Here is a 19,470-nt window from a genome sequence, read left to right as displayed (position 1 = left end):
ATTTACCTCTTGTTCAACTATAAATCAGGAATTAGAATGGATAGTGGCAGTTATCCATCAACTGCAATGCAACTGCAGATGAACAGGAGTAGTTTTATGGATGAGTTCCTTTTTTCTGTTATTATTAAAGAAAACTTATCCTCTTCTACTTCCAATGTTTCTAGGCTCTGAGTCGAGAGTGATTAGATCCATGCAGGTCATCATCATGGATAAGGAGGATGTGTTTGAAGTAACATCTCTCCAGATTGAAGAACATTATTTCAAAACTCTAGCAGTGGGCTTGAGCTCAGGTACAGCAGTTGACATTGCAGACCCCTCTTGAGAGAAGACCTGGAAGATGTCTACCACAGCCGGCAGGATTCTGCCCCTCGGTTCATTGTTGTATTTGTTGGGCAATTGAAAGCTTTACGGAACTCTTCAAAGTTGCTCATTGCACCGATAACTCTGTAAAGAGAAAAGTGATCAACATGTAGTTTGTCCTCTGTTAAACACTACAGGCCTGTAAGTATTTCAGTTTCAGGTTGAAGTTTCAGTCTTCCCATGTTATTTTTCCACAAATAAAACCAAAAGGTTCAGGAGAAGCGCTCCTGGTTAATGTGAAGATAAACTTGTTTCATTCAGTGCTTTGAGAAGCACTCTACTTTGCTAGAAACTCAATAAAAACAATTGCATTTTGTGGATACTACGTCATTTAGAACAATTTTCTAATCTGACCCTTGGCGGCAAAGGTGGGATATCAGCCTTAGCCCTGCACAGTGGAGTCCTTCTTCTAGCACATTCCAAACCGCTGGTGTCTGGCAGGCTTGGAAGTGGTTTGATTTTTCTAGCAACACCCTCTACCCACCCATCTAACACATGTGCACTGACTTCTGGGGAGTTTGCAGCCTGAAACTGAGGGAGCAGGCAGAGCCTCTATTATTGGCCAGCTCAGCCTTACACCTATGAGTATCTCAACTACTCTGATATTCTAGAAATACATTTCCTAAGGCTTCTGTCCTGACCAGCTTGCAGGCTCTCCTGCTTCCACCGCAGATGGTGTGATACTGAAAGAGCAGCACATCCCCGCCTCACACAAGCTAGACAATGTGTCTGCATCCCTGACTGGCACCTTCAGGCACAGGGGAAGAGATTTCTCCTTGTATGCAGTCATTCTCAGTTCCTGCTTTCATTTTTGTATTATTTCATGCTGTCTTAAATTATTATTTTACCATTGCTAGATGGGGATTGTGTTGCTTGCTGATTTTTCCTGTGCTTTCAAGTGTCTTGGAATTTACTAACCTGAAATTTGTAATGGTATTAAAGTAAACAGCATCCTGAGTTAAAAGCAGAAAAGGATCTACTGAGATATTAATTGTATACCTTTCCACCCTCTTTGTTATGCAGTGGGAAGGCATTCTTCTCCACTGCAGACAATCAGTTTCTCAGCATAGCTCAGCATGGTAGCAAACATTCTTAATATGTTGATTAGACTTTCTGTGGGTAAGAAAATTTGCAGTCATCTGGCACAAAAATGTCTAAAGGTCAGTTTCGTAGGCAGAATTACAAAAGGAGGTTAGGCTTCAAATAAGAGGTACAGCTTTATGGTAAGAATATTTCAAATACATATTCAGGGACCGGAACAGCAAGAGCTGCTCATGCGGAACTGCTGTTGAGGTTAGTGGGAGTTCTGACTGCCATGCCAGGGGTTTCACTCTGAAACCAGCATTCGCAAATTGCAAAGACACATGTTAACACCAAAAAATCTGCCAATTAAAAATAAATAAAATCAGAATCCAGCCCGCAAAAGATCTTTATGTGCACGTGACTGTTCAACACTGGGTTTGACATTGCCACATATTAACTGCGGAATCAGATTGGGCTGTCTGGATTTCATCTCATCGAACTGCAGTAAAGACATCTCCCCCTGAACACGTTCCCCTGGGCTCCCTTGGCAGTCAATAGAAAGATGTACTTGCAGAGTCCAGGTAATCTAAATTTATTATTTACATAACAGTTATTTATACATATATATATGTAGGTAGAGAGATACTTTCAAAATGCCTGTTCTTTTTTTCACTGTGAAGAGAATCTGGGCTGACTAGCAGCTGCTCAATGATATGGGCTGCTCAATTCTATAATCTTTTATAGTTACCTTTTATAATTACTTCTAAAAGGGGTGTTTGGGCTTTTTGGATAGCAAGAGCTGTCCACATTGAAACCAGCTGCATTGCTGTTGTACTCATAATGATCTTGGGACATAAGCAGATTTGGGGAAGATAGGTAACATAATTTGTTAGCCCAGTTGATATGATTTGCAAGAAGAGACAAGCACCACAGTTTCTCTTCAGGCCTGAAAAAGAAGCCCATTCTGAGTATCTCACATAAAAACTAAGAAAAAGTTTTGTTTGTATTTTCTACACCCCAAATTAATTTAATCTTATCTTGAATTTTCTTTCTTAGCCTGATGCCCTCATGCATTTTCCTCATGAATGCTCTATCCCCAAGCTTCCCTGTGTACTTTGTGATTTGCACCCACCTCGTGGGAATGTAGCTGTACAATGATTCAGAATATTTAAATATACATATAGGTGAATAAATCCAAGGACTTTAAAAGGCAAGAGAACATTATTTTACCAAAATCTTGACAAGGGTGGGAATTGTTTAAAAAGATTGCTTTGTAGGCTCAATATCAGCCTGACAGTCCTGTTCTCATTGTCACAATGTATTTTCAATCATTAAAAGGTGTGTAGATTTGCATTCTGCACTAGTTTCTCCCTAGCTAGCTCATGTAACTAGTATCGCAAAGGTACAGCAGTGCAGGATTCAGTGCAGAGAATAGAAGTCTACCAAGACCAAACATACACATCTGCAACATGAGCTTATATTAAATTTGTGTCACTAAGTTTCCAGTTCCATTATTTCTTAACTCATTCTGGTTATAAGTAGCTCAAGGTGTGTTATGCATGCTGACTTTGTATCTTCAGCTCTGGCATGCCTGTGTCCAGGGAATATGTCAGGACCTGTGAAGAAACCTCACAGCTCCCCTGCAAAAGCAATGTTATTTTTTTACTTGACCAAGAAAGAACTGAGGCTCATATCTCCTAAATTTAGTCATGGAGAAGGTGAGACCCCAGCTCCTTCTTTAGTCAACAGAATCTCCAGAAGGCAACTAATCCAGTGTATTGGAGACACTTCTGTTACGAATCAGCTTATGGAGTTAACATCCTTCCCAAAAACACATAGGTTATGAAGCACTTGACTGAGGATAAACACACAATTCCTAGTTAAGTAAATGCAATCGACATGAATCCCAACAGAAACAACTTGCTCTTGGACACACAAAGTCTGTGGAGGAGCAGAGAAATAAACTTTGTCTTCCTAATTCTTATGTAATTTTTAAGCCTTCCCTCTTTTCCAGCATTTTTTCTTGGGGTCCATGGGTGTCTGTGGTTAGGGGAGCCCATGGGAGGTCTTCTGGGCAAAGACACAGACACTCTTGTTTATGGGTGGACTAGCACAGCTCCTTCAAGCAATTTGTCTCTTGAAGGCCAATTGAAGAGTTTAGTTTTGCATTGAATTTACAGGGCATGTTTTGTTTTGCATTACCAATATAATTCAAGGTACTCACTTTAAAGCCTTTAATGAACTCAGGCAGATTAAACCAAGGACTCCCTGATATTCACTGTTTTCTTAACTAGAACTACTTAGAGGGGAAAAAAGAAGAGTGCTAGATGAGACATTTTAGACACTCAGGCCATGATTACAGGACATCACAGAGATCAGAACGTATTCTGGGTCAACTGCTCTTGAAGGTAGATTCAAGCCCTTCATTTTTACAGAAGAATATTTGTAATAGTGAAAGAGAAGCTAATAAAAAAAATTCCATTTCAGTCTAAGCCAAGAGCACAGTTCAATTTTATGTTTGTTCTTAAACCCATCTTAACACACTAAATTTCTCCACTTGTGTGCTGCACTGATTGATTCCGTATGTATACTGAGTAAATGCATTATTTGCTCTACCTGAACTGAGGAGGGCTGTGAGCTCCAATATGTATTTGCTCTCTCGCAGATTCTGGTCTAAAGGAGTTGCATCTTACCTAATAAAGAAGAAATAGCAGAAACAGGCACGTTATCTGGGATGACTTTATAAGTAGAGCAGAATGTAATGTCACTGTTCTTAATATGCCTGTTACTTCGAGAATACACAAAATAGAAAGACTCCATGAAATCTTATTCTGTTTCACCTTTGCTAACTTGGAGTTTTCTGTTTTTATACTCTCTTGTTTTTCCCTTAATGGATCCAGTCTCCATCCACTGTTATTCTCCACCCACTCATTTGCATCATCTAACCATAGACACTTTACTAGTTCTTTTTTTAAAGTTCTCTATAGTGGTAGTTTGCTTTTCAGCTTGTGCTGCAGCATCTCATGCTTTAATAATTACCAAGCACACTTCTTGGTCTCAGAGCTACATAATGTGTATAAAAGGTACACACAATGATGCTTATCATCTCTAAAATTGAAGCTATGATACCACATATTTGTTCCATGTTGAAATGTCAGTTTCTTTTGAAATTATGCATTTTTCAACTTCCATTAGTGGTCCCCAATTCACTATTCCTGATATGATAGTTGACCCAATTGTAACTGACCACAAAACAGGGCAGAAACAATATTTTTACAACTGAATAGTCCTTATTACGCTGTATCCATTGAATGTAAAATCTCAGACCCCACCTTATCTAAACCCTGTGTTGAATGTTTCATTTCAATAAAATCCTTTAAGACAAAATGCCTATAGGATACGTGAACTTCAGCGCAATTTTGTCTGGCAGTTTGAATGAGTCCGTTGAGTATCTTGAACTCTGTGGAAATGGGCTGAACTCAATGGTATTTGGTATACATTCCTCTCACTGTACATGTGCCTCACCTCAAGAGGGTCCACTGGGCATACAATTCCTGCAGCAGTTCTGCAGATCTTCCCTATAGCTTCAAAGTTTTCTTGGAGAAAAACTGACACATTGGTCAATATTGTCAAACTGAAACGGCCATACACTGCTATACTGACTCTCAGCAGAGGCACATTTCTCAGTTGGTTGCATTGGTTGGATTGAGTCCTGTTTCTTCATTTTTAGATGATTCATTCCTTCAACTGGTGGGCAAAGTTTTATAGCCCAACATTTACCTGTCTCATAGGGAGTTTATCACAACATTTTTAACCAAATACATAATTTCTGATTCTCTCCCTTGTTCTATATGTTTTTCTAAAAAAACCCCATGTCCTCCATCAAAGTTTTGCTACAGCATATTTAGTGCGTAGCAAACAAAGACGGGGAAAAATAAACTAAGATTTTCTTCACTGCTGCTTAATTTTCTTATCATGCTCAGTAACGAATGGTGGTGGTGACATATTTTCAACAGGAGTCTGTGGTGGAAGCAGTCAGAAACTGCTGCATATTACAAGCACCAGAAATCTGAGAAGCTAAAATGAAAAGAGGCTAAGGAGCCCATGATGTAAGAAGACCCTTGTAGTGGAAGGAAGCAGCAAGAGGAAAGAAAGCTGCTGTGACCACACTGTCCAAACCCAAAAATAATGCCAGCAGTTCTGGCACCATGGACAGGTAAGGGCAAAGAGAGAAAGAGAAAAGAAAGGATAGTCCCGGGAGAAGAAGTCTCTGCTTATACCCTGAAAAGACTGGGTTTGGTTGGTGTAGATTCTTAAAATAAAGCAGCCTCATCTCTGCACTACACATTGTGCAGGTTAATGCATGGGGACTTGAAACACATTTGTACTACTCACATGGGCGTAACTCAGGAAGAAAAGTTGGTTGTGTGTGAACTCAAGGCCTGGCAGTAAAGGCTCTTCTTCTCCTCCCCTCTTTTCTGCAATCCACCTCCTGTATGCCTGATAAGAAAGAGATACCAAGTGCCTTTCAGTAATATGGAGCCTAGCCACAGCTTTCTCTTTTTTTCTTTTTTAATAACACTGGTTTTTGTCTACTTACCCTGAAAGCCTCTCGCAAACCTCCATTATCTGCAATGTTTTCTGCCAGAGTCCTCTTGCCTTTCACCTGGCAGAGTGAAAAAACATCAGTCATTTGACCTCTTTCTGAACTTCCTTCTTGATCAACTTCAAGAAACCAGGGAAAAAATAAAACAAGGCAAGAATTAACTCAGACAATTTTAACCATCATATCTCTGGTTAAGAGAACTGGGTTTCAATGTGAAAATTGTCAGTAAACAACCCTCCATGATGACTTATCCTGGCTCTAGTCCTAGATCTCCGTAGCACAAAATGCCGTAGATAAAATGCACTCAAGATCCAGTCCCTGATCTTTGATCTGAGCATCAATAATTCTCCCTGAAGACGGTTTTTATTTGCTTATGTGTGAGATCCAGTAGCCTCTTTCTTAAACTATTCTCTAAAAGGTTATATTTGTTTCTCTACATAACTTTTAATATACTACTGGGATGCTAAAATGATTTTTAAGTCATAACATAAACCAGTGTAATTAAAAGTAACTGTCAGAGACAGGATTGAAACTGATAGTATATTCAGTGCTCTAAAAATATCTGCAAAGGAGATTCACATTGCTTTTCCCCAGTATCGATTCCAAGAGCAAGGGCAATGGCAACGAGAATATATTGTGAGAAGCAGTGCTATCTACACTTTGTGAAAAAGCTGGTCTCCTGGTATTACCAAGCACGATATCATTATGAAGAAATCCTCATTTCTGCAAGTGCAGCATTATCTCTGATCATCCAGCCTACTAAGGTCCTAGTGTTACCAAACTGTATTTGTAATTAAGGAGTTTTGCTCTCTACTCTGCCTCGAATATGCAAGGTAATTGAGCATAGTTTTGACAAGAGCTCTGAAGGTCAATGCTGGCCTGTAGATACTCTGATAAGGTCGGATACTCCCATGCCACAGGGATGAATATAGGGGAGCTGGCGACAGGAGTCACCTTAGTTTCAGGATAGTAAAAGAGTGGAAAACTGGGGAGAAAAGGTAGAAGGACCCAGGGGATATCCAGGTACCTGTGCACAGCCCAGCCACTCAGTGCAGATGAGCACCCACATAAGATCATGGCTGCTTGCTTCATGTCTTGCATCTAGTTTAACACCCAAGGGTGTAATAAAGGAGAAATGGGAGCAGTGGAGGAAAGTGCACCCCTTTCCTGCCAGCCCTCCCTCCCCTGAGAAGGCTGGAGTTACAAAAGGTGCTTTTAGGAGAAAAGGTGCTGAGACACCAGGGAACAGACACACACATCAGAATTTTTTTCTGACCTGGCTACTCATACACTTTTCTTGCAGTGGGCTTGTGAAGTAGATTGATTTAGAGCATCAGATAGGAGTAACCTAGCAGTGACATTTGGGCCATAGGTCATTTTAATAAGTGGAAGAAGTCTTTCTGCTGATCTCAGGCAGCTCTGGGTCAGGTATCTGAGATTACTCTGTGCAGACAGTTCATGACAGGGCTCAGGGACCACGATAAGGCCTTTATTTCATTAAATGACTTTATGTGATTAGTGCACTCTGAAGCTATTTCTATATCCCCTTTTTCTTTCATTATGCTCATTTTCTGAAGATATTATTATTGTAAACTAGATGAGAAAGAAGAGTAAATAGGTTTCTTGATCCCTGAAAAATATTCATACAGGGGTAAAAAACCTGCAGAGTATTGATGTAAACAACAGGCAAAAAAGCGCTTTTTGCATGCATAGCTTTCCATACAGAAGCTATAAAATATGGCAGAAAATATGAAGATTCTTCTTCCATCATCTAAAGTGTGGTTTAGGTTATTTCATGGAAATAACAGGAAAAATCCTTGCAGATGACAAGGCTGTGGGTAACAGGATCTCTACAGTAAGCCTGTCTATGGACTCCAAAGGTAGTAGTTACACCAGAGCAGAAATTTAGATCTCCCTCAACACAAGAGACACCACAGAAGTTAAAAGGGATGGCCAAGCCAATGGCAGGAGCATGGGAATGGCTCAGTCACATCCTTGGGAAAGATTTTAAAGACTTTCTTTAAATGGCATTTTTGTATTGATAATTTTTGTCCTATGAATATTCAGGAATGGGCCTGAGAATTTTTATTTGTAAATTAGCTTATATGAAGTACTTCAAGTCTGAGTTATTGGCCTTCAAACTGGCCTACAATATAGCTTTGTAATTACAGGATTCCAGAATCACAGAATGATAATTTCTGAGACTAATACAAACAGCCTGGGGAAAGTGTGACCTTGCTATTCTTAAAAGGCAAAGATGTAATTATATTTCTGATTCTAAAACGTACATAGAGGTAGTAGAATTGAGTAAGGTGGTGGGGTATGTGTTTTATCCTAAAAATTAAGATTATAGTCATGTCCTAGCTAACATTACTGGAATTTTAGCTATTGATTTCTGAAGGTCTGGGATTTATCCTATCTATCTTTCATTTTGGACACTTACATAATGTGCACATTTTCAGGGAAGCCAAGGGCTCTGATAGACAATGAAACAGAAACCATTCCCATGCACTTTCTTTCTCAATCTTTTTCCATGAGCTACTGATGTCATACTCCCTTTATTTGAGACACAAATTGGGTCTGCAGGCACACATTGAAGAGATAGCAGGAGTTGAATCTGAAATAAAGTAGGGTTTATGCATCCATTTTATAGCTGCAATAAATAACAGATGGAATTGCTCAAGGAATCTATAAAACATGCTATTATATTCTTCTTTTTAAAAAGAGTGACTGCTTAGTTTTCATTATGGACCTCATATTCAGAAGACATTTAACATCCTCACAGTAATTAGACCAGCCTTGCTGAATTGCTTCATCCTCTTTCTCTGATTCCAAAATGATGTGATGAGGAGAAGTGATTTAACCCTGTCACCAGGGTGTGGGTAGTGGTATTTGATTAGACTAATCAAATCTGACAGACAATTTTAATCACAATTATTCACTTCAAAAAATGATTCGTTGTGAGAAATGAGTTTGGTAGCCAAAAATCCCAATATGTTGAGATTTATAAAAAAAAACTTAAAAAAAAAAGTCCAAAACTCCTAGTGCACCAGTGCTTTCAATCACAGGTGTTTTACGTACATGTAAACCAGCTCTCTTCCAGTAGTAACTGTTGTATTGATTAATCATGCATTTTGTTTTCTCTTTAAATTTTTCTTCAGAGTCAGTTGTCCACCAGGGGTCTAAATTTCCATTTTTGTCATATTTCCGACCTTAAGAAAGAAAGAATGAAAATAAATAACTTCATAGGAAAAAACCTCCAAAACATACTGTTCCAGTTTTGGAATCTATCACTTGCACAGAAATGAAAGTTGAAGGTTCTAATGCAAGTGTGCATAGAAAATGGATGAGAACAGTGAGCAAAATCTTGACCCTACTCAAGTCAGTGGTGAAAAGCTGACATTCTATTTATTGTCACAATTTCTAGTTTCAGAAAAAAATAGTAATGACTAATGAGTTCTATAGTACATTTTATAATTACATAGTGTAAGAGGCTTATGAGCTTTCTTGTAAGTATAATTGTGGGTATTTTTCATCCTCAGCCCATATGTCTTTGATTCTGATAACGTGATGATAACTGATCTATTATTAATTAATTATGCACGTGATGAGAAAAAAATCCATTCCATGGACACTTCTGAAGCTGCATTTTTTTTTACCTTGGAGCAAAAAAACCCAGAACATTTGAACCCTCTTCAGCAAAGTAAGGACATGTACTTCTTATTCTCTGGGCTGATAGTTACAGCAATGGCTCATGGAAGATTCAGTCTCAACTTGCCTCATCTCCTTTTTGGGAGAGCATCTAACCTCCATCAGGTCTCCAGCCAGTCAGACACAAGACACAAGACGTGTTAGGACTTTTTTTTGAGAGCAGGTTTAGCTGCCCATGTGGGTGTAGCCTTGCTCTAGGGTGTGATTTTTCATTACAACTGCAGGAAAGAGAGGTAGGGAGCAACAAGTAGACATGATACCAAGTACTGGAGATGTTTTCTTTCTTTTTTTTTATTTCTTTATTTCTTCTGCAGTCTTGTCAGGATAACAGATTCCCTAGAGATGCATTTATTTCTGCATTCGGAAGATAAGAACCTGGGCAAGAGGCAATGGTCTGCTTAGGGAATCACACCTTAGGTTTCTCTCTGACTTTCTCAAGACATGATAGAGATTGGATACTCTCCTAGAAATGAGATGGAAGTTTGTGAAAAAACATTTTTCCATTCTGGAGTGTTTGCTGACACAAAATGTTGCAGAGCAGTGCCAACAGGGTACAAGGTTTTCCTTTTATTTTTTAAAAGGTATTTGAAGTAACACAGCATAAGCAACTTAACTTTAGTTAGGCAGTGAGCTAGAAGTCTGCTCTTCCTTGAACTCCCTAGATTTTCAGTAGAAAGAGGTTTCTCTAGACAGTGAGTCAGAGCAGGATGTCAGTCAGACACTCAGAATTGCTCCCTAGGGGAGGATGTTCTTGTTTCTCTCTCTCCTCCCACCACTGTCTCTCAGGAGCCCGATTTTAAAAAGTACTTTACTGAGGTAGCCAAAATCAGATGGTGGTAATGCCAACTACACACATTTTTCAGGGCAGTTGGTTTGACAATTTTAGACCACATCTTGTTTCTCTCTCTTTAAAAAAAAAATAATAAAAATGCTCTTTGTTTTCTGTTCCAGTGTTCTATTTTAATGTTTTTACATAATGTTTTTTTGAAAAAAGGCAAAACTGAAAAGTTTTCTTGAAATTTGTTTTCAACAATCAGACATTATTCCTTTTCCCTTCCCAGTCCCCCCAGGCAATACTTTCTGAATCTCTGCTGATTTAGTTTCCATTCGAAATAAACACAAAGCACCAAAGTTCTAACAGTCCTTATAAAACAAAATCTAGTTCAGACAAGCAAGATTGTATGTAAATATATTTAAAAATAGGAATTTTTTTTTCACAAATTTCAGCATTATTAAGAAACAAAACAATAAACATGCTAAAGCGTATACAAGTCAGCTTTCTGATCTGTCAACTTGTTTTAAAAAAAAATATTAACAACATATAGACAAATACTCACCATTGCTGTCAAATCCATGAGTAAACTCATGGCCAACAATTACTCCTATGGCACCATAGCTTAATGATCTGTAACACAAAGAAACATTTTCCTCAGAAGCTGTCCACACTCCTGAACATTAAATGAGTGTAGACCTCAGGGAAGATATAAACTGGGGAAGGAATGGATCTAAAAATCATAGTTGTACAGTTCCGACTTAAACTTGTTGAAGTCTGAATGTTAAATTCTTACTTGCTTAAAAGCAAACTTTAATATAAAACTTTAAAAAACATCATGATGATACAATTTTGTTATCAAATCCCGTATTAGCATCATATGACCTCTGAATTGTACCCTTCAGCTCACTGCATTGTGTGTATTCTGAGAACAGGAGAGAGTTATAGGTGAAGTTTTCTCAGCATATTCATGAAAAAAAGAATAGATCAAGGGCTGCAGAGGACTTCCATAGTGACAATTCCAGTCATTCCTCACTGACATGGAACAGACTTGCAAATGACTGACTCTAGTTTGTAAAGCACTAAACGGATCCCCCTTCAGTTTTAAAGATAGAGGTCATACAATATCCATGCACCCGCCCAGGAATAGGGCATGATCTACAGTCAGATCTAACGCACTGGAGAAACAGAATAGAAGGAAATATTTTTTATTCTTGACTGACAATTAATGTATTTTTTTTGTTATATACAAATACACAAGCATCTGGGAGAAATAGGAATGACAGAGGGAAAAGCTTGGGGCTTCTTTCTATCAAATACAGTGGATATTACAGGGGGAAGTGATCTACTAAATGCATTTTTGTTTGTTAGGTTTTCTTTGTGATTTCAATTATTTCTATTATTGATACGCCATACTTCAAAGTAGCTTATAGTATTTCTAACACATTGTATTCAAACAGGAGAAAGGGAGAGGTTTTTGAATTAACATGTTATTACTGGATCTAATGATCCATAACACACTAATTGTTCATCTCAGTCATGCCCAGAAAGTATTATATCATTTATTTCCCCCTGCTCCTATGACAGCTCTTCACTTTGGTTTTTTCCTTTCCTGAAAGGTAATTTGCATGTGATAAAATCTTCTGTACTGTTGAGGGGGGTGGGGTGTTGTGGATTTGTTGTTTTTTTTCCCCAAGCACTATTGCAAGACCTGACTAAAAAAATGCTGCTTAAAAATATACATTTTAGCAATGGAACTATCATCCTTTTGTGTGACGAATTTGCAATCTTGTGTAGCACACTGTGATAATTACCCATACTAAATGTACTGTATTAGACTTGTTTTCCACATCTGAAGTAAAGTGGCTATTCAGGATCTTTGGCAGCTGGAGAAGTACAAAAAGAATAGCACAAAACATGTAAAGAGGTCAAGAAGAACCAATAAACCCTGTTACTATATACATCTTATTTTTCCTCTAAGGTTCTCGCCATCACATGTGGCAGGGACAAAAAAGAGGCTGGAGCCCAGACACCCCTCGGGCTTTCCTCAGCTCCAAAACACAGGGTTAAAGTTTGAGGGAATTTTGGCCTCTGCTTCTGTGAAACCTCTTCAGCTCAACAACGTTTTTTGCCAGAAATGTTCCCACCTCTGTTCATGCTCTTCACTTCTGGGGCACAGCTGGACAGAGGTGAACGGGATTAGGTGCAGCCAAGCAGGTACCACATTAAAGGGGAACTTTCAGAGAACTGTAAGCTACAACTCAGGTAGTTTGAAATCTCTACGTCAATATATCTGGCACTGAAGACTTACAACTATGAATTATGGCATTCAAATGGCATTTTATTTCATGTACTGAGACGTAAGGTGATAGCTTCCCTTTCATGTAAATAGATGCAACTGTTTTATAGTAGTTATACTGGAAGTGGACACTAAAATGCCAGTAAATGTTAAATATTTGCTAATCAGTCGCCCAGCAAGTGCTGATGATTTTGATGATTTTGCTGTTCCGATGCTGTGTACTGTTTCTTTTAAGCAGAGAAAAAACAGATCCAGAATACTTCAAGGACAAAAGCAATCTGTTGTCTGATATAAAACAGCTACATTTGTTTACTAAATTTCATTTTGATATGTACTCAAGCAAAACCAATTTAAGCTAAGGTAACCTTTAAAGAAGAGAAATGAGCAAAGTATAATTCTTTGAAAGAACCACAATTTTATCACTATGGCAGAAGGTCAGAGTACAAAGAAATCTTCAGAAAGCAAAGATGGAAACAAGTCTGCAATAATCACAGCAGCAAATAAGTTCACCTTAACAAGAAAGGACTTTCTTCTATCCCCAATTACCACTTAGAAAGTCATCTGGCTCATAAGAATTCTCTTTGAATACCAATTTATTTGTTCCTAAATTGAATGTGTCTCTCTACACATATCGTCAAATTTCCTGTTTACAAGGACACAAGAACATGGCAAAACCAAAGTGTTTGAAAAGTTTGATTTTTTTTTAACAAAGATTTATTAATGATATTTTTCAGCAGTAACTGGCTTTATGTAACTGCAAAATAACTTTTGGAAACTGTCGTCAGAAACTTTTCATGGTCTTATCCTACCCTAAAATAGAAAGTTATTGAACTGCGCAAAACTGGTGATTTTTCAAAATTAAATATATGTGACTTATAATTACTCTTCCTCAGCTACAGAAGCACATGGGCCTGCTCAGGCAATCACTTATGCACATGGAGATATTCTCATGTGCCTCAACAGGCACAGGCAAAGGCCCACTGTTAATCTTAGCTATTAGCAGAAAGTGAACAATAAGCTGATAATAAATGGCTTCTCAGGGTATTCACTTCTGTTCAGGAAGTGTTAGTTACCTGATTTACTATTCCTTTTAATGCCTGCCATGTGCACACTGCTGCATCTGCATGCTAGAGCATTGAAACTCTTCCACTCAGGTGCATTTAATTAGCAATTCCAGTGAGAAATCAGTCATCATTTTAAGACAACAGCAACACATACAGCTCCCAAGGGTAAGAAAAGTTATCGCACAATGCAGCACTTTTCAAAGTCTGTTTTTTCTGTATTAATAGCAGAACATGGCAGGGAAGAACACATACGCCAAGGGCCAAGCTTTTCCTACAGAAGGACTACACATTATTCCTGTGCACTACCTGCTGGTAATCAGCAGCTTGGCCTTCTTCTCTATACCCACTTCTTTGTCTACATGTATTTCTAGTATGTTTCCCAATTATTCTTCATTTCCAGGTGTATGAAGTTCCCTGGTGCAGTACTTACCTGGGATACTCTGTTCCCCAAAAGAAAGGCTTTTGCAGTTCTCCTGCTGGGAATCCTGAAAGAGCAAAACCAAAAATAGTGAGGTCCCTAGATTATTACAGCTGAATAGCAGTCACAAGGACCAAGGGTTTGGATTTTATGACCTCCTTTGTTTAGTTTCAGAAGGTTTTGTTAGGGAAGCTTTCCCTCAGGTGATAGTTTCAGAATGCAGTAGAGAGGATCTTTGTGAAAAAGCAGAGATCCTCCCTCTTTTAGGACCACAACAGCAATAAGATGTTGCACTGCAAGAACTGCCAATGTGATGATGTTGGTTCATAGGCTGCACTTGGTGATCTCAAAGGTCTTTTGCAGCCTCAACAAGTCTATGAACTTTATTTTATTCCATGGCTACACACATCTGCGCTTGTAAGTGTGCATGTTCCTATGAAAAAACTCCTGGTGTTTCCTGTGAAGAAAACTACTGGATTGCCCTCAGATGTCCTGACAGATCAACAGATGATACATAGATACCAGAATTCAGAAAGTGTCAGCTTCATGAGGCTTCAGTGCAGCAAGACACACATGAAAGTGATAAAATGGAAGCCTAATTATATACAGTCTATGACAGTCAGAGGTAAATGAACATACCTGGGCACTTCAGTAAGGGAGAGCTGAGGACTATTAAGGCTATGGAGTCAGTCTAGCTACAGGAATTACCTGGCTGCTTCTGGTAGGCTGACTAGTCACCAGTCATTGGAGACACTCTAGAGACTGAAGACCAGTCCCCATGTGTTGCCTGGTCTAGTGAAGAGGTGGTGTCCCTGCCCACAACAGGGAGGTTGGACTAGATGATCTCTAAGGTCCCTTCCAGCCTAGGCCATTCTATGATTCTGTGATCTACTGACATGGCACATAGGAACCAAAATCATTCCTTAGATTCAAAGTCACAGCTCTATTTCCAATTTCAGGCCAACATTTCAGTGCCTTGATTCTGAAGACAGTACAGCTGAATGTGGTAACAGTTTACCGGCCCAAAGAACTGCTAAACACAACAGACACCTATGGTCAAAGTTTTTATATGCTGGTGAAAAGTATCATCCTTCCAGGTCCAAATATAGAATTCGCTGTCTTGTGTCAGCAATTGTCAGACATTGTCTTGTCAAGGAACAACTAGTTTCTTCCAGTGATTCGCTTGCTTTCCCAGGAACCTTTGCTTTAGTTTATGGGTCTCCCTTCAAGGAATCACCTGGCCACTCAGATCAAAACAAAAAACATATTCACTTGGTTTTAACCTTATTTCACAGAATCACAGAATGTTCAGGGTTGGAAGGGACCTCAAAAGATCATCTAGTCCAACCCCCCCTGCCAGAGCAGGATCACCTACAGTAGGTCACACAGGAACGTGTCCAGGCGGGTTTTGAAAGTCTCCAGAGCAGGAGACTCCACAACCTCCCTGGGCAGCCTGTGGCAGTGCTCTGTCACCCTCACAGTGAAAAAGTTTGTCCTAATATTTTTGTGGAACCTTCTATGTTCCACCTAGCATCTGTTGCCCCTTCTCCTGTCACTGGACATCACTAAGAAGAACCTGTTTCCATCCTCCTGACGCTCCCCCTTGACGTATTTATAAACATTAATGAGGTCACCCCTCAGTCTCCTCTTCTCCAAGCTAAAGAGACGCAACTCTCAATTTTTTTTGCTGTTGGTATATAGAATACGGATTTTTTTATACCTGAGATAAATTGTCAGGCAAGATTTTTGTCCTTTTCTTACAAAGTCTGTAAAGACAATGTTCTGAGTGTAATTCATGTCAAACGATATGGCAAATGGCCTGTCCTCCTGGCCTGCCCATCAGCTTTCTTCTGCCGCTCTTCTCTGTCTGCCTTGAATACCTATTTGCAATTAGCTTAGGAAAAGTGTGAGTTTCAGATTTATTTTCTGAGTGTTTTTTTCTTTTCCCCAGATACTGTTTTGTTATTTCAATCATGCTATCATTTGCTTTTGTAGTGCTAGCAAACGCAGTTACACCAATGTCAAGGACAAAGTTTTCCTGACCTAACTCTCTTTGCCTCGCAGTGCACACAGAAGAGTATTTGCTACACATGTTTTCCAAACATCTTGCAGCAAAGGTGCATGCATGCAACCTGATGAAAATTGCTTGTTCGTACACCAAGTTAAGAGCTGGTGTTAGGAGATGGAAATCCAGTCTGAACGACATTGTCTAGTTCCTTCCAACTTTTGAACCTCAGAAAAGGTTTTAGGACGTGCCAAAATGATCATTTAATGAAGGAAATGTTAGGGCCCACTAGCTCTGAATGATCCTCTGCCCTCAAAAGCAGATGGAAGGAGCTGTGGCCACAACGAACAAATGAGCCCGAAGTGAAGATAGCATGAACCGAGGTATCACAGCCACTCCAGGAATCATGTTTAGGGACCACACAACCCTGTGTGCCTGTCACCACAGCAAGAGGCTAGCAACGTCTTGTAAGGAGATGCAATTATTTCATCCAGGCATAGATAGTGTGCCAGGTAGAAGTAATATCCGTTGCTGATAGTAAATTAAGTTCATAACTTCACCAAGGTTCATCCATCTATGAAATATAATTTAAAGACGTCTTTATAAGATGTTACTGAAACACAATCAGATGTGACTTAAGGCATGAGACAAAGTTTTCACTGAACAAGTCATGTGAATGAATTGGAAGAAGCTCCAATCCTTAATCCATGCAACAGGTTGATAATTATCTTACTCAAAGTCAGGACCCATTTTAGGTAAGACATGCCTGAGCATGGAACTTGCTGAAGGAGTGATTTCTGCTTCTGGGCAGCTGTGTGAAACAGTTTTGTAGTTTGATTGCACTAAAGGAAGCATAGGAAGTATTTTCAGCCACTAGGAAGTAATACACATTTAAAAAAAATTCAAGGCATTGGAATGTACTACCTACGATAGGATTTCTTTATTTTCGAGAAAAAAATTGTCTCCTGATGAAAGCAATTCTTGGGCAGCTAGTAAAGCAAAGGTATCCTATTTTCCAGAGATTAGTAGCACAAAATGAGAGAGTGCTTGTCTACTGTTGCGACACTACAAGGAACGGCTTCAGTTGGCAACATAGGGCATCCCTCTGTATGCAGTCTCCCTCACGTAAACGTCAACCAGATGGAAGCAACAAGGATAACAATGCCCTAGACCAACAATCTCCTTCCAATTGTAACAAGAGATAGATCACCTGACAGTTTTTTATTTTATGCTGTTTGAATCCCTCAGTTTAGGCAATTCCCTTGTGAAGTCTTGTTTCTTGCTTGCTTGGGATATCGTAGCTAAAAGAATTAATGACAGAACACAGAGAGCTCATAGTAGGCTGCAGAGGCAATAAATACTAATGGGATTATTTATATGCCACTGGAGTTCAAGCAAGCTAAGGACTGATCTGATGGAGTAAGTCAGACAGACTTCAGAGAACTGCACTTCTTAAGGAATGGATACAGGCACTGGGAATGTATTTTATGCTAATATTCCATCATAAATTCAGCTTCTGGTGCATCTTTTCATGCTTTCTCCCTCTACACAGCCCCAGAAGAGGAATACAGGCTGAAAGCCTCTCTCTTCATATACTTTGCAGCTAGTGCAGGCTGAAAGTCTACACTCAAGACCATTACTCACCAAGAACACACAGGAAGAAAACCGTGTTGCCTTGTTACAGACCTACAGAAATCTATCTGCAATATGTAGGACCTGGACCTGCAGAATCTGACTTGCCTACCTTCTTACAACCCACTTGCTTTTGAAGCAATGTCATAGGACTGTAGCATCATTCTGGGATAGGCACTGGTGTCACATGCCACAAGAGCACTGGAGGTCTGTGGACAATTGAGTTCAAGCTGTCACAGAACAGCACTGATATCCTATATCCATGCTTCTTACAGGTGGCAAGGTAGGGCAGCCAAGCTAGATCATCCTCTGGATGGACTTGGTACCACTGGTCACAGCCCTTTAAGCTCAGCAGCTTGACCAGTTTTCAGTCTGTCCAACTATCCACTTGCGTAGCCCATTCTTCAGCACTTTGTACTGAGAATGTTAGGGGACACAGTGATGAAAGTCTTGCTAAAGTCAAGATGAATCACATTCTCTCCAGACTTTGTTACGCTGCTGCTACACTTGCTGAGACATTTCTTGTTGCTCATCACATCCCTCACAGATTCATCTCCAGGTAGGCTTTGGCTTTCGTAACACCTAGGTCTGGACAGTGGCTCTTTGCTGACCTTTTCTCTTACTCACCTTATTGCTCTGGAATAAAACGGCATTTCAAGCAATCTAGCTTACTTCAAATATTTCACTTTGAATTTATGCGGATCTTGAAGATCCAACAGCACTTTTTATCTGTAGGACCACTTTTAACTTAGTTGAAGCTCTCTAGCTTCATGTTATCCATTATATGGTTTTCATCCTCTCTTCACAGCAAGGTACTATAAAGCTTGTTAGAATGTATTTCAAATTTGAAACTTTTTTTTTTTAATTTTAAGAGTCTTTACTGCCATTAATGAATCCATTTACCAACTAATAACTTCATGGTATTATTATACACATTTTGCAGTTGAATTCCCTGAGACTCAGTGTAATACTGTTACTTCACCAAGGAGACACAAGCACTCACATTTCATCTGCTAGTTCACTGAAACAACATAGACTAATAACGGATGAAGTAAACTAAAAACACATGAGATGGCTCACTAAATCATGAGGAATTCAATCTAAATATGAATTAAAATTCTATAGTTCACTTACATTATTCAGTTACATTGCATGATATATTTAAATGAGTAAGAAAAGATCTAGTAAAGCCTTATTCCAAGTTAGTTCATTTACAATTTCTAGTAATTAACAAACAAAAAACCAAACTGGTTTCTTTAAAGCAACTTCTGACAGGCTAATGAACCCAGAATGCAAATAATGGATATGGAAAACAGCTGTGCTAAATTGTGTGATGTATAAGGTACTCTGCCAATTGTTGTACTGGCAATTCTCAGATGTGTTTAAAAGCTACAACTTGTTTTTCAAGTGCCATTGAATGAATGCAGATGGAGAGTTTTAAAGGGATAAAATATAAGCAGGAGGCTAACTGCTGGTCTGTAAACAAGGGATATTGAATTCACATAAGGAATTCAACATAAAGACAACTAGGGTGTTCGGTAGTTGTCTAAAAACAGCACAAAGGGCAGGACATATTTGTT

General features: G+C 39.1%; 1 protein-coding gene across 1 annotated transcript in view; it reads right to left on the bottom strand.

The window, feature by feature from the left end:
- Nucleotides 1–341: 341 nt before the first annotated feature.
- The window catches only part of LOC104277834 (metalloendopeptidase homolog PEX-like), a gene marked incomplete at its 5' end in the record, with an annotated part of 35,550 nt that continues 16,421 nt past the window's right edge, over nucleotides 342–19,470 (bottom strand). Inside the window, 7 exons of the mRNA XM_009874607.1 lie at nucleotides 342–444; nucleotides 4,000–4,076; nucleotides 5,779–5,883; nucleotides 5,984–6,049; nucleotides 9,071–9,201; nucleotides 11,038–11,105; nucleotides 14,266–14,320. Of these exons, the coding sequence (XP_009872909.1) occupies nucleotides 342–444; nucleotides 4,000–4,076; nucleotides 5,779–5,883; nucleotides 5,984–6,049; nucleotides 9,071–9,201; nucleotides 11,038–11,105; nucleotides 14,266–14,320 (605 nt within the window). The remainder of the gene's footprint in view (nucleotides 445–3,999; nucleotides 4,077–5,778; nucleotides 5,884–5,983; nucleotides 6,050–9,070; nucleotides 9,202–11,037; nucleotides 11,106–14,265; nucleotides 14,321–19,470) is intronic.

The sequence above is a fragment of the Apaloderma vittatum genome, unplaced genomic scaffold (genome assembly GCF_000703405.1).
Source record: "Apaloderma vittatum isolate BGI_N311 unplaced genomic scaffold, ASM70340v1 scaffold88, whole genome shotgun sequence".
Lineage (NCBI taxonomy): Eukaryota > Metazoa > Chordata > Aves > Trogoniformes > Trogonidae > Apaloderma > Apaloderma vittatum.
This window is presented reverse-complemented; position numbering and strand designations above follow the sequence as displayed.